Source organism: Lissotriton vulgaris, chromosome 4_1, assembly GCF_964263255.1.
Source record: "Lissotriton vulgaris chromosome 4_1, aLisVul1.2, whole genome shotgun sequence".
Lineage (NCBI taxonomy): Eukaryota > Metazoa > Chordata > Amphibia > Caudata > Salamandridae > Lissotriton > Lissotriton vulgaris.
The window spans coordinates 2,014,237,084-2,014,251,059 of record NC_141691.1 but is presented as its reverse complement, the minus strand read 5'-3'; the positions used below and the strand labels follow the sequence as shown (position 1 = coordinate 2,014,251,059).

At 45.8% G+C, this 13,976-nt stretch overlaps 1 protein-coding gene across 1 annotated transcript in view; it reads right to left on the bottom strand.

Moving 5' to 3' along the window:
- LOC147724878 (alanine aminotransferase 2-like) overlaps nt 1–13,976 on the bottom strand; it is a 164,825-nt gene that overhangs the window by 71,123 nt on the left and 79,726 nt on the right. The window contains exon 4 of the mRNA XM_086966404.1: nt 6,360–6,493. Coding sequence (XP_086822530.1) covers nt 6,360–6,493 — 134 coding nt within the window. The remainder of the gene's footprint in view (nt 1–6,359; nt 6,494–13,976) is intronic.

The following is a 13,976-nucleotide window of genomic DNA, read 5'->3' as shown; positions in this document are numbered from 1 at the left end:
ACATTCAAAATAAAATGATATTGTGCACAATGATATTTTTGGTACTTATAATTTTAACAACAATATTAAACACAAGATAACCCTTAAAAAGATATTCTTACCTTCAAATTTTATGTCCAGGATACGTTGGACATCTTGATATTCTTGCAACAATATTTTTGTTTGATATTTTGTTCAAACACAGCTGGCCGATCACTCACCTACCATTCATCGGAAAGATCATTGGAAAAAAATAGTCTATGTTAAACTTAAAGATTTTATCAATGCTAATCATTTCCTTCGTGACTACAGTCTGGTTTCAGATCATGCTGCAGCATGGAGACCACTACCTTACACATTGTAAATTATACCCTCTTGACCACAGATTAAGATGACCCCTGCGTGCTGGACCTTAGAGCTGCCTACGACACCCATCTCACTTTCATGCGGCGTCTGGAGTCTCAAATGAGATTCACTGGCAATATCCTGCACTAATTCTCCTACTACCTTTCCAACCAACAGCATTATGTTCACATAGGTGCTTTAAAGTCACAAAGGATCCATATCACCTGTGGAGTTCCTGAGGGTTCCATACTGTCTTCTGTGGTCCTCAAACTATACTCACAGAAAACAGCATCAATATTAGAAGTGTGTGAAATTCGCTTCCACATAATTAAGCAAAATTATGCAAAATGATACTTAGGCCTAATCATGATATCTGTCAGTAAGGATCTGACTGCTCGTCGGAGGCTTACTGACCAAAATCCTTGGTTTGAATTCAGAGCACTGTATTATGATTACGGCTGTCAAAATTCAAACCACCTAGTCAATCTGGCTGGATTCCGATGGTCAAAAGGAGTCCATCGGCCAGTAGTTGGCTGCAAATAATCCCTTTAGGACTGGGTTTACCCCATTGGGATTATGGTTTGCGGTTTCAGGCAGGCTTTCCATGTCGGGCTCTTCAACATGGAAAGACTGCCAGAAAGTGACTTAGGGGGTCCCTAGCAAGGCCCCTATCCCTCAGCGGCCTCCAGTTGGGGGCCTGGTGCCCTTCAGTAAATTCCTGCACTGCACCGCATGGCAGTGCCTGCCACGCGGTGCAGGGATTCACAGAAACTCCAATTTCTCTGTGGGGAGCTTGAGCTGCAGCCGGTTTCCGACCGCAGCACAAGTTTCAATCGAGAAATGGGAATATGTGAACGCACTATGCACCACCTTAATAGGGGGTGCGGAACTGCTGACCTATAGTCGATCGGTTCTCACACCGAGGTGGTGTTGGCCGGACGCAAGTCTGCCCAACATGGTAGTAGGCCCCTTAAATATTTAAAATGCGAATCTGTCATTTTGTACTATATTTTAGCGCAAGATGCATCCTTGCCACATTCTTTGGTGCAAGGACACTTTTAAACAAAGCACAGAGAACAACAGCTGCTTGTGTTCTATTTTTCCTGTGCATTTGTGGAACATTTTTACTGCAAATGGCACCATTTTCTTTCAGTTTTTTTTGGAGAATCTTGCATTACAAGCACTACACCAAATTCCTAAAATTACACAAATTACGTCGGCATAAGATAAATGTCAACCAAGCTTAATCAAGATTAAGCAATCTGCCTATGATGCACAACTCTACTTGAAAGTCTCCTCTATGTCATACATTCAATACCTTAAACATGACTTGCACAACATCCAGTCATGGATAAGTAGCACCTACCAGAAGCTCAATCCAACCAAAAAACAAACATGATACAGTACAAACCTGGCTGAATGAAATAAACCATGACAGCTTTGAACCCCCCAACTTTCACCGAATACCAAGTTACCTGGATTCACCTTGGACATCAACCTCACCCTCAAGAAACACATTGCAAAAAAGACAGTCTAGTACCAGCTCTCACCTCTAGAAAATCAAATAATTTCTTCAAGAATGCAACTTTAGAACTGCTGTTCAAGCTCTCGTACTCTCAAATATGGATGAGGAAATGCTCTGCTCCATGGGCCCCCACAACTATATGCTGGCATCGCTTAAGGATATATTACACGCCAAAGCGCGTCTCATCAATCACCTTAAGAAATATTATCATATCACCCCCATGCTGGTGGAACTCTTTTTGCTCCACCTGTAGGCCTGTGTCATCTTCAAAACCAGGTACATCATTATAAAGCCATCACAACCAGCATCCCCCCTTATCTCGCATAAAAGCTCACCCTCTTTGCACATTCACAGCCAAGACACCATTATACTGCAGAGTACGAAGTGTAAAAATAAAACAAATAACGGCCACGATCGTGGCTATACCAAAGCCCGGTAAGCCTCAGGAGGAATGCTCCTCATACCGCCCCATCTCCCTACTGAATGCACAAAGCAAAATCTTGGCTAAACTCATGGCCAACCGGCTGTTGGCTCATCTGCCTGATCTTATCCACCCAGATCAATCGGGGTTTATGCCTCATAGGAACACTGCACTAAATCTTCGTAGGGTTCATGGGGTGCTGGCGAGGGCAGACCAGATTAGTGACAGTGCAGTTATATTGGCCCTGGACGCGAAGATGGCTTTCGACCTGGTGGAATGGGTCTACCTTTTTGAGGTGTTGTCCCACAAGGGCTTTGGCCCGAACTTTATCTCATGGATTAAGCTACTCTACGCGGCGCCTGAGGCACACGTGGTAGCAAATGGCCACATTTCGCGCACATTTCCGCTTGGGAGGGGCACCCGGCAAGGCTGCCCTCTGTCTCCATTGCTCTTTGCGCTAACCCTGGAACCGCTGGCTAATCGCATAAGACAAACTCCCTTGCTCAAGGGGATACAATGGAGGGAGGGATGGGAAGACCGCCTGTCCCTATATGCGGACGACATGCTGGTGTATTTAACGGATCCCGAGCATGGAGTGCCAGCTCTTTTGAACTTGTGCGACGAACATGGCAAGGTTTCTGGTTACACCATAAATTGGAGCAAATCAGAGATGTACGTACTGAAAGGTCAGATTCCGACGCTCGGACCAGACTGCCCTCTGAGACTGGCCAGCTCCTCCTTTAAATATTTAGGGATCTATGTTACGAGGGACCCACTTGAGTATAAGAGACTGAATTTAGTGCCACCGCTGGAGCGTCTCAAACAAGACGCCAACTTCTCTGCGGGGCTGCCACTGACTATGTTGGGGAAAACAGCACTGTACAAAATGAAATCGCTGCTCCGTTTTCTGTATATCCTAGATAATACGCCCTTTTCGGTGGCAGCAGGGTACTTCAAAAAGGTGGCAGCGGTTGTTTCGGGGCTATTGTGGGGCAATCGGCCGGCACGCATAGCTCAGGCTAAACTCTGTAGAGGATGGTATGATGGGGGCATTGCACTGCCGAATCTGCACTTGTATTACTGGGCAGCGCAACTTAAGCCCATTAACCAATGGCTATACGCCCCGCAGTCTGATCCGGCATTTCAAGCAGACAGGGCGCAGCTGGGCATTACCAACATACTCGCCCCACTCTATGACCGGAGAAAACTGAGACTCCTCTCAGGGCCTACTAAACTCACTGTGGAAACCTGGCACGCGGCGACAGCTGCGTTAGGCTGGAAGGGGAAAATCACCAAGCTCACCCCGCTCTGGGATGCACGCGCCTTGGGCAACTTGAGAAATAGCAAGGGTTTCTCCCTCTGGGATTCCATCGGCATATCCACGGTGGGTGACATGTGGGAACGGGGTTACAGTATTTCGTTCACCCGCCTGAGGGAAATATATGACCTGGGGCCACACGAATCATACCGATACGTACAAATTCGTCATGCCCTGCTCACGGCCATCCCCTCTGGGTCGACTCTTCCTGAGTCCTCCCCGCTGGAGGATCGCCTCCTGACTGACTTTATGGTGGAAAGAGCAACTTCACTGACGTATCGTAAGCTCCTGAACAACTCGCCAGATCCGCTGGCTCCCCTGAAGGAAAGGTGGGAACAGGAGTTGGGCGCCCTGGATGAACACGAGTGGAATGAGGCTCTGGCGTCACCGAAAGAAGTGGGCATCTCGGCTAGGATGAGACTTGTCCAGCTCAAGGTTCTCCATAGGGTATATTACACAAGAACACTGCTACACCGCATCCACAGAACACCACACCCTTTTTGTCTGCGTGTCTGTGGGGAAGAGGGCACCTTTTTCCATACGTTTTGGGACTGCCCACGCATACAAAATTACTGGCGACGGGTACTGCGTACTGTATCTCAGGCCCTAGAGATCTCGATCCTCCCAGAACCAAGGCGATGTCTCCTAAACGTGTGGGAACCAACAGATTTGCCCAGACATAGTCGACTTTGGGTAACGTTGGGAATGATTGTAGCGAAGCGGGATATTGCTCAGCGTTGGGGGGCGGCAGAACTTCCAACGAAGTCACAGTGGTGCATGAACATGGACAAAACAATGATAACTGAAAGGGCGGTGTACTTGAGCCGTGCGTGTCCAGGCAAGTGGAATAAGGTGTGGTCCCCATGGAATGTGTACTGTGGCGAAATCTGCGATCCGCTGCCAGAAGATGATCCGTTGGAACCAGATGATGAGGGAGGGATGGAGTGAAGGGTGGAGGACGGGATAGGGACTCCATTTGGGTAGGGATGTTGAGGGGGGGGGAAGTCCTTCCCCGTTCCGGATGAGATCCTTGGATAATGCATGGCAACTTATACTGTCCTAAGGATCTTTCATACAGCTAACCTGCAATATTATTTCTCAATGATCGCAAAGTGATTTCCTGTTTGTTCTTTTGGTTCTTTTCAAAAAACAAAAAATGAAAACCTCATTTAATTTGTAATGTGATTTTGACTAATGACCTTCAATTTGTTTAGTGATGTGCCTATTCACTACAGTAGCTTATTTAACGTATGGACTTCATTTCCGCATGGCTGTCACTGCTATTTCTTCTATTTTAGCGGCCGGCCCCTCGGGGTTGTAGGCGACTTGCTGTGTAATTGTAAGAAGGTACAATAAAGGTTTTCTAAATAAATAAATAAATAAATAAATAAAACAAATGCAGCAGGCCTTTTCCATCTATGCATGCAGGGTCAGTAACAACATCCCTGTATCAATCAAACCCACCAGAGTGCTGCTCAAATTTGGGAAACAGTTGGAAATACACGGTTTAAAGAATATTACATCACAGTGCATTAATCCTCCACACCCCAGCTTCCCTCTCCTATTACTCATTTAATTTATGCTTTTCTATGGTCATGTACAGAGGTTTGCTGCCTTTTGTTTGGCTAGGTTCGCAGTATAGAAATACTATAAACATACATGCATAAATAAATACATACATACATATGGTGCGCACACATTCTAAAGCACAAAAGTACCTTTAACACCGACTTACACCAAACTGGTTAGAAGTATGTGTTTGCAAGAAATGACTGGTTGATTCTTGTTCTGTGTGTATATTCACAGAACCAAATCAAGTTTTATTACATGCTGTCTGCGAACATTTATTTGATGAGGAGGAGTGAGAGACCGAAGATTTATAATGAGAGCAGTGAAGGAAGTTTGTGTGACTATGTATTATAAAAAACTACACTACCACCAGCCAAATTTAAAAGGATATCACAATCTACCTCAGAATTCTGTGCCTTTATCAAGGAACATCTCAGACATGTGTCATACCTTTGTCACAAAAGATAGGGAGTGATGCTTCCCATTTATTAAATGGTGCACTTTGCAGCCATTCCAATTGCACAGCTTATTAACCCAGATTTCTGTGGAGCTGTTCTTATGCCTGTGATGTTTTATATCTCTTTAGCACTTACACTCATAACATGCACTCACACTTTTATCCTTTGACACTTATGTCCAACCTCAAACCTTTATTCATTAATCCCAAGCCCTGAATAAAGGAGGCTCTTCTCAATCTTAGTGGCAGCCAAATTCCATTTCTTTTCTTCTTTTGCTTTGATCTAAGACGTTGTAAACTTTGTGAGATAACTGTCCCTGGCTGTGAAATTAAGTGTACAAGTCTGTCTTTATTTATAATCATTGACTTTTTTCATTGAATTTGGGATTTTTTCTAACAGCTTCATGTACTAATATGGAACTTCTTTGAAGATCCTGCAATCAGCGACCAATGATTCAAGTTAGATCTTTCAAGAACAGAAACCTTCAATTATCTCTCGCTCTCTCTCTGAGCTGCTGTCTCTTTGCGTCATTGCTCTATACTCTTTTGCTTATATCAGGGGATGCAAGATTAGCAATATCAAATTCAAATCAAATCAAATCAAATCAAATTATCTTTATTCAGTACATAAAAAAGATTAGCAATACATAAAATTTGCTATGCTGGCCCCATAAGTCTATCATTCCTTATCCACCAACCCATATTTCTGGACAACTCCTTAGGTAGAGGGGCGAAGTCTACTCACCAGAATAGCCCGGGTAGATCCCCATGAGATGATAACGTTGTTGGGACTAGCAGGAACTCCACCATCTCGCCTTTCAATGTACTGTGCCACCTTGTTAGGTGTGTTCCTCATCGCATACCCAACATTATATGCACCTGAAAACGCAATCAACAGAGATAACAGATCTGAATCACAATTCCATTCAAGTCTAAATTTGTGCCGCAAAGAAATACAAAGTAATGTAAACAACAAAGTTTTAGCAGCTGAGACAAAATGAAAACTTTCCTCTTTTGGTACTTCAATTCTCTAACAATAGAGTAATTTGTGGGCCTTTTTTTGTGAACTGGTGCCCTTAGGTGACAATGTGCGTTGGAAGCCTAAGGCAGATATCTGTGATGCCTTAACGTAGCATCAGCCATGAGAAACAATAAAAATACTGTTTTTTGTTCAATATGTTCCTGATGATAACGTGCAAAACGCATAAGAAGATAAGACCATTGTGCTCTTCCTGTGTAAAATAGGATGTACATTTTGGACGAGTTAGTGAGGATCTCTGAGGGATTAATTGTGAGCTCTTGCAGGACACACTTACAGTAGAGAAGAGCAGCATATTCCAGATGATGTGTGTGTCTATAATGAGGATGTGTGAGATAGCCAACTCTTGGGGTTAGAAGTAAGGATAAAGAATTATTCTGTAGAGAAAGGAGAAACATGGCAGATTGAGGTATCTGGCATTATTTTTAGGAATTAGCTGTGTTCTCTCCCTCCATTAATAAAGAAGGCAGTTTTGCTTTGAGATCTTAAAAATAATAACGGCTGCATGAGCACAGGCCTCTCAAAATGCATGGGTCCAAGGAAGCAATAACACCTCTCACCTCCTCCCCTCAACCATTTTAAATACTGGTTTAGGTACTGATCCTTGGTTCAAAGAAGAATTTGACCAATGAACTTCCGCCAATGATCTTCTGAGATGAGGTGTGTTTTCTAGGATTGGCATTAGAGGATGCAGTTGGTGTCTAAATGACTTTGTGGAGGCAACATTGTATTAAGCTGAGTCAATGTTGAGAGTAGACAAAGAGAATCAGAGGTTGGATGGTCCATTTGGCTTGACACTACTGACATCTTAATGTTCTATCTAAAAGGGAAGTGTCTAAGGTTTCATTTCTTGTTTTGGATATCTGATGAAAACAACCTATCATTTTAGTACATCAATCTGCTGCCATAAAAAGGGCTGTTCTGGTGTTAGATGTCTGTGCTTTTATGATGTGAAACAGTTGATTATGGTTGTTTTTAGTGGCTTATTCTGTTTTCAAGAAATTTAGATTTAGTTTCAAAGATATTGAATCCATGCAAAGCTTTAGGTTATCCTTACAAGAATGGGAGAAGTGTAGTGGTCCTAATGGTAATGAAACTCATTGACATAATGGTGGCTGTCCTGAATATCTGGTACAGGTCATGCGCTATCGGGAGAGATATTGAATGTAGATGGTGCGTATAACAAGCTTGCATTGGCTGTGTCCTGTAGGACCTAGATCCAGGTTACGGGGGCAGGCACTTCCTTAAGGATCCAGGTCAAAGGTGCCCAAAGTGAAGACAGTCGGGACTGACCAAGGAAGAAAACAAATTCTAACTGATGAATTGGAACTTATTTAATTTTTTAAGTGTTGTCTCCAAGATGATCTTACAGTAAATTTTACATAGAAAGGAAATCATACTGGTTAATTTATATATCAGAGATTGTAAACTAGGTGGACACTGTTGACATCAGACGTGGTCTGCAGATGACGGATTCTAGGGCCAGAAATAGTATTCATCCTTCTGCTGTTGGTACTTTAACCACCTTTAAATGGGTGATTGTAACATCTGGTATTTAGAAATGATGAAACCCCAGTCTAATATGGTATTTTAAAGAAAAGTATTATTCTTTTTATTATAATAGCTATAATACAAATTATTGTTATTATTTTTCCAGTTGTGCAAAGGTCCAAAACTTCAAATTGCAAATGATGAAGGACCCCATTGAAAGTTGGCTTGACCTCTTTTTGTCATGCTCAAAAGGTTGAGAAGACTATTGCAGTAAGAGGAAACAGGACCTACAGAGAATTTCAACAGTAAGTATTACTCCTAGACTAAATGGATGAGAACGGTGCAAATAAAATGTACTGAAAGCAGTGATCATTCCATTACATAGTGTATTTTTAAATTACTCATAGATCGTGTATTTGTAAATTTTGAATGTGAAAGAAAGTTTGCATCATATTGGGAAAATGTATGGAAATTACAATGCTGACTTTGGTCTTTCATTCATAAGTTAGATGCTGAATTTCTGCCAGCTAAGTAATTTGAGGTAACAAAAGATTAGGAAATTCTCTCAAACAATTATGACATAATGAGAAATAGAAAAATGTCATTAAAGTGTTTAGGAAACTCCTAAAAAGAAACCATAGAATTTAAAACTTTGCACAAAGAGCACTCACTTTGGACAGAAAATTACATTGTCGGATTCTCAAAAATGATAATCCGCAGTTCCTAATGTCCCTGAATACTCAAAAGTAAACGCTTAGGGCCATATTCTCACGGACTCATCACCAATTTAGCGGCACTTTTCTACCACAAAAGTGGCGATAGATGTATCGCCCTATTCACAAGCCTGCCCTAACAGCCGACATCACCAGTTTACCTGCAATAGCTGCTACTAAAAACATTGCCACGGTTGACAGAGACAACTAACGCTAATCATAGTGTAGGCATTCCCGTAAAAAAACTCACGATAACACCACTTCGCGATATTCTCAACGACCAGCTAGATCGGCGATGTGGGCTAAAAACAGGCGATAAGGCATGTTAGCAGCAGGGACTTAAAACCTGCTTTTTTCTGGTCTAGGACAAAAACCTGCAGTATAAAGGGAGCCCAGCCCAGAGCCACTACTGAAGACCAACAGATGCCATGGAGCTACTAATCATGCAGCTCGGAGACCCAAGAGGGCCACAACACCCACCACCACCACCACCCTCAGGACCACCCCCACCCCCAGGACCACCCCTCCGGACTACTACACTAAGACAGCAGACCTTCTGAAAACGCACCAGCATCACAGACTTAACGCCAGGGGATGTCATTGCCCTCTACAGGCTCAAAAGGACAACCATCCTGCGCATCCTGACCCACATTGCACACAGGCTGATGGTACAAACACAGCAGACAAACAACATCCCTCCGCAGACAAAGCTGCTGGCTGTGCTGCACTTGTTGGCCTCCGGTACCGTCCAACCAGTGAGTCTCACAGCCAGCCCTTACAAAGTTCCTCACACCTGTCTTGGATGCCATCATCAGCTTGATATCCCAGCACCTTCACTTCCCCCATACTGTGCAGGAACAGCTGGAGACCAAGCAAGGATTCTACGCCATAGCTGGCTTCCCGCACATGTTGGGGGCAATTGACTGCACACATGTCCTAATTGTGCCCCCTGTTGACACTGCACACAATTATTGCAACAGAAAGCAAACACATCCATCAATGTGCAGGCGATAGTGGACCACTGGGGACTGTTCAACAACGTCGTCGCCAATTTCCCAGGCAGTGTGCATGATTCCTACATCCTCCGACAGTCCATCATCAACCAACGCTTCCAGGATGGCAACTATGGAAATGGACTGCTTGTTGGTAAGTACCAACGGAACACACCACACACCTCACCTCCAAAATCATACAACTCACAACTGTGGGAATACACAAGTAACAAAATCAAATACATCATGCCAAACAATGCCCACCCACCAGAGATGACAACACAAGTAACTGTGGTAACAGGGGTTAGACATGTAGACAAACCATCCACAAAGGCATAGCTCCTCTGCCACACAATTGCAGAATGTGGGAAGAGGTGGGAACCAAGAATGTGCGAAGGAGGCAAGTGACCCATGAATAAAAATGTACGCAATGCCAAGTGTGGCGGTGATGGGCTGGACAGTCTTGAGTATGCAGAGCACCAATATGTCAATGTGGACATATACTGCTGGTGTTTGTTGTGTTGTGGACAGTGGATGCAACCTTGTTACCTCAGGCAGTGGGGAAGCCCTCAGACATGTAGCTATGTTGCCCCCCCTGTAAGCGTAAGCGTAGTTGTCTGGGCCGGCGTACACCAGTCCAACGTAGGAGTATGAATAAATAGCTCAGGGCTCTGGGCGTGGTTCACTTCTGAGATGGCCACCAAAGTAGCTACTGCATGTGTCTCTGTGTCCGCCATATCCTGACCATAGACCTACACACTCGAGGCCGACCACCTTCAACGGACAAATCTACACCTGCGATAAGGTGGCTACGTCACACGCCACCCGGCGCACATCTTGTTATCGCCTGCAGGGGATGTGTCTGTCATGGCAGCAACCCTTACCCTGCCACGAGGCCGCCACCATGACCGGTGGTGCCTGCATGATCCTGTACGCCTGCTGCACCCCATCCTGCTGGACCCCAGACCCATCGAGCGCCCAGTGATGATTGCCCGCCCCAGCACACCCTGGGCTCACTGCTCATGTGCCACTTCTGGCGGGTCTCCAAGAGGGCCTAACACATGCAGGTGCAATCTTCAAGCCCGAGAGCCCACGAGCTTGGCAGCCTCCTCAGCTGATCGCTGGCTTCCACGCAACAGGCCCCCCAAGGGCACCCAGCTGCACCACTCCGCGGAGTTCTGTGTGTACTGACTGCTCCCTTTGGTCTACACTGCGGTCAAGCAGGTCTCACACAAATAAAATCAAGTCCGGACCTCCAGGCCTACTGCATCATCGCAGGCTGTACACCCGCTCAGCTCTGCCGGTGGGCCTACCTCAGCACACCGCAAGTCATCGCCATGTGGTGGTAGGACCATTTTAGATGCAGTGCCTCAGGTGCCATTTCCTCTGTGCACCACAAGTCACCGTCCAGCCTCCAGGCCACTGCATCATCGCAGGCTGCACACCCACTCAGCTCTTCAGGTGCTATTACTTAAGTGCACCGCAAGTCATCGTCCCGTTTGACTACACCACAAGTACGCCTCCAGCAGCCAACAGCATGTCATCTGTAACGCCACTGGAGCCCTCCCAGTCGTGGGGCCACCCCCATCCCAGGCAGGCCACTGGAAAGCTTGGGTGGAACTTCTGGAGACATGCTCTGAAGGGCACGACATCCCAGCACAGCAGCGGGGGCCCATGCGTAGGTGTGTGAGGAGTGTGAAGAAATGGCCCGGGGCTCTGGGGGTGGTTCAGTTCTGGGCTCAGGGCGTGGTTCAGTTCCAGGCTCAGGGCGTGGTTCAGTTCTGGGCTGGCCATAAAAGTAACTATAAAAGTAACTATGGCGTGTGTCTCCGTTGTAGTTTCGGCGCCACCCAGCCCTTAATCGAAAATGTTGCAATGTAGCATGCACCCGGAGGGCGGGCTCACCCGAATGGATAAGTAAAGGAGAGCAAGACCGCTCGGGGTCTTGGCTCATACATGCCATCTGTTGTGTGCATCTTCATTGCCGCAGCATAAGCCAAAGGCCTAGCCTCAATCGCAGAGCAAGTTCAGCCAGGCCTGAATGCGACATATGTGTCCGCCCTATCCTTACCATAGGCCTACACACATGTGGCCGCCCACCTTCAACGGACAACATTACAGTGTTGTTGTCAGGCTTGTGGACATGCACAGACAGGCATGACAATGGTGTGCCGTAGGAGTGCAAGTGATACAACTGCGCAACGCACACAAATAGGCTCGGGGAGGGAGGAGCACCTGTGAGGCTATGTAGTACACGTTGATCCCCCACATTAACCAGAAGCAATTCATGGCAAACATGAACCCCACAGTTGCAGAAATCACACGCCACAAAACTTGTAAGTCTGCCAACACAGCATGTAGACCCACCAATTAACACAAATCTCACTTACCTCTCACAGGTGATCAAGGATATGCACTCTGCCTGTGGATGATGACAACCCTCTGAGTCCCGAACACCCTGGCCCAGAGGCAGTACAATGTGGTCCACAAACGCACCAAGGGCATTGTTGAGTGCACATTTAGAGTGTTAAAGTCATGTTTCAGGTGCCTGGACACCACAGGAGGACGACTGTGTGCAAGATGATCATTGCATGTTGTGTATTGCATATGTGTACGCACCAATGCCCCATGGATCCAGGTGGCAGATGCACCGGACAATGATGAGGAAGATGAGGCAGGTGGACTACAACCCCCTTCAGCTCCAGCTGGAATAGCCCGAAGGGGCACAATCATTAACAATTTCTTTGCATAAGCACGTCACATTGTGACTGTCCTTAGCAATCATGGAACAGTAAAATATGACCACATTAACAGCATGTGCAAATAAATTCATTGCAAAACACATTCCCTGTGTGCATGTCAGTCCTCTGCATTAGCACATCACTCTAACAAGTGTAAGTGTAACATTAAGGGCTAACAATCTCACGAATATTGAATATATGGTGGGTATGTCACCTCTGTACAGAGAGGATATTTATGGTGTCATGTATTCGAAATGCCATTTCATGGTGTCAAATGTAGTATATAATCCCACTCATCAGTGTATCACATGTGTACAAAAACATGACATGAAGGCTGTCGCTGGTGTCCAAAAAAAGACAACAGGGCGTCATTTTGGGTGTCCATTGGGGTCAGATCCACAACATGAGCAACGTGGACGTAAGGGGGATGACGTCAGGGGTTGTTTGTGCACATGGATGTGTCAGAGTGAGACCTGCTCCTTTACGGATGTGGTCCACACCCAGTCACCTCAGGGTCATGGCGTGCACCATGTCATGAGATTGGACTGCAGCCATGCTAATCGTCATGCAGTGTCACTTGCATTGTCAGTGTGGCTGATGGACCCGCAGCTTGCTTGGTTCAGCACATGTACATGGGTTTGTTGTGAGATTAGTGATGTGTGGGGAGGGCCCCCTCTGGGCACATTGTCGACTGGGGTCTAATTGCTGTTTCTATGTGTGCTACAGTATGCCCAGGAGATTAGAGACAAGACGCAGAGTCATTGTGGGTGTGCACTGTGCTATACTTAATTGTGCATGTGTGCCATTGTGCCCATCTCCCCTTGTCTCCCTGTCCCTGGTTCTTTACTAACCCTCTTGCTGTTGGGTCAGGTCATGTTGAGCAGTGTCTCGTACCCCAACTCCTGCCACAGTCTCCCCACTGATTACTATGGACACCATTTCCTCCATCTCATCCAGCTCCTGACATGGCACTGAACTCCCACCTCCAGTCTGCACTGCTGATTTCCAGTTGTTAGCGAGTTTCAGCTTGGGTTTGTTAAAAAGGGTTCCAAAGACAACCGGTAACCAAAGACCCTTTTATGTTGCCCGGCGGTATCGCCTCTATGACCCACCAATATTAATCAATGAAGAAGCAGGCGCTGGAGACTGGAAGGCGGGAAACGAGGATTTTATTCTCTCCGGAGGAGAACACATCAATTCAGACAGCAAGTATCGTCACGAGGTGCTCTAACCACATCTCTGAGGCCTGGCCTCTTATACTAGGGTTTATGATCTTTATTGCACATAACACATTCTCGCAATACTTTAGTACTTGAAAGAACATCCTCGGAATCTCCCCTTCAGACCCGTTCCCACATACATTTACAGTTGGATTCCCCACCCCGG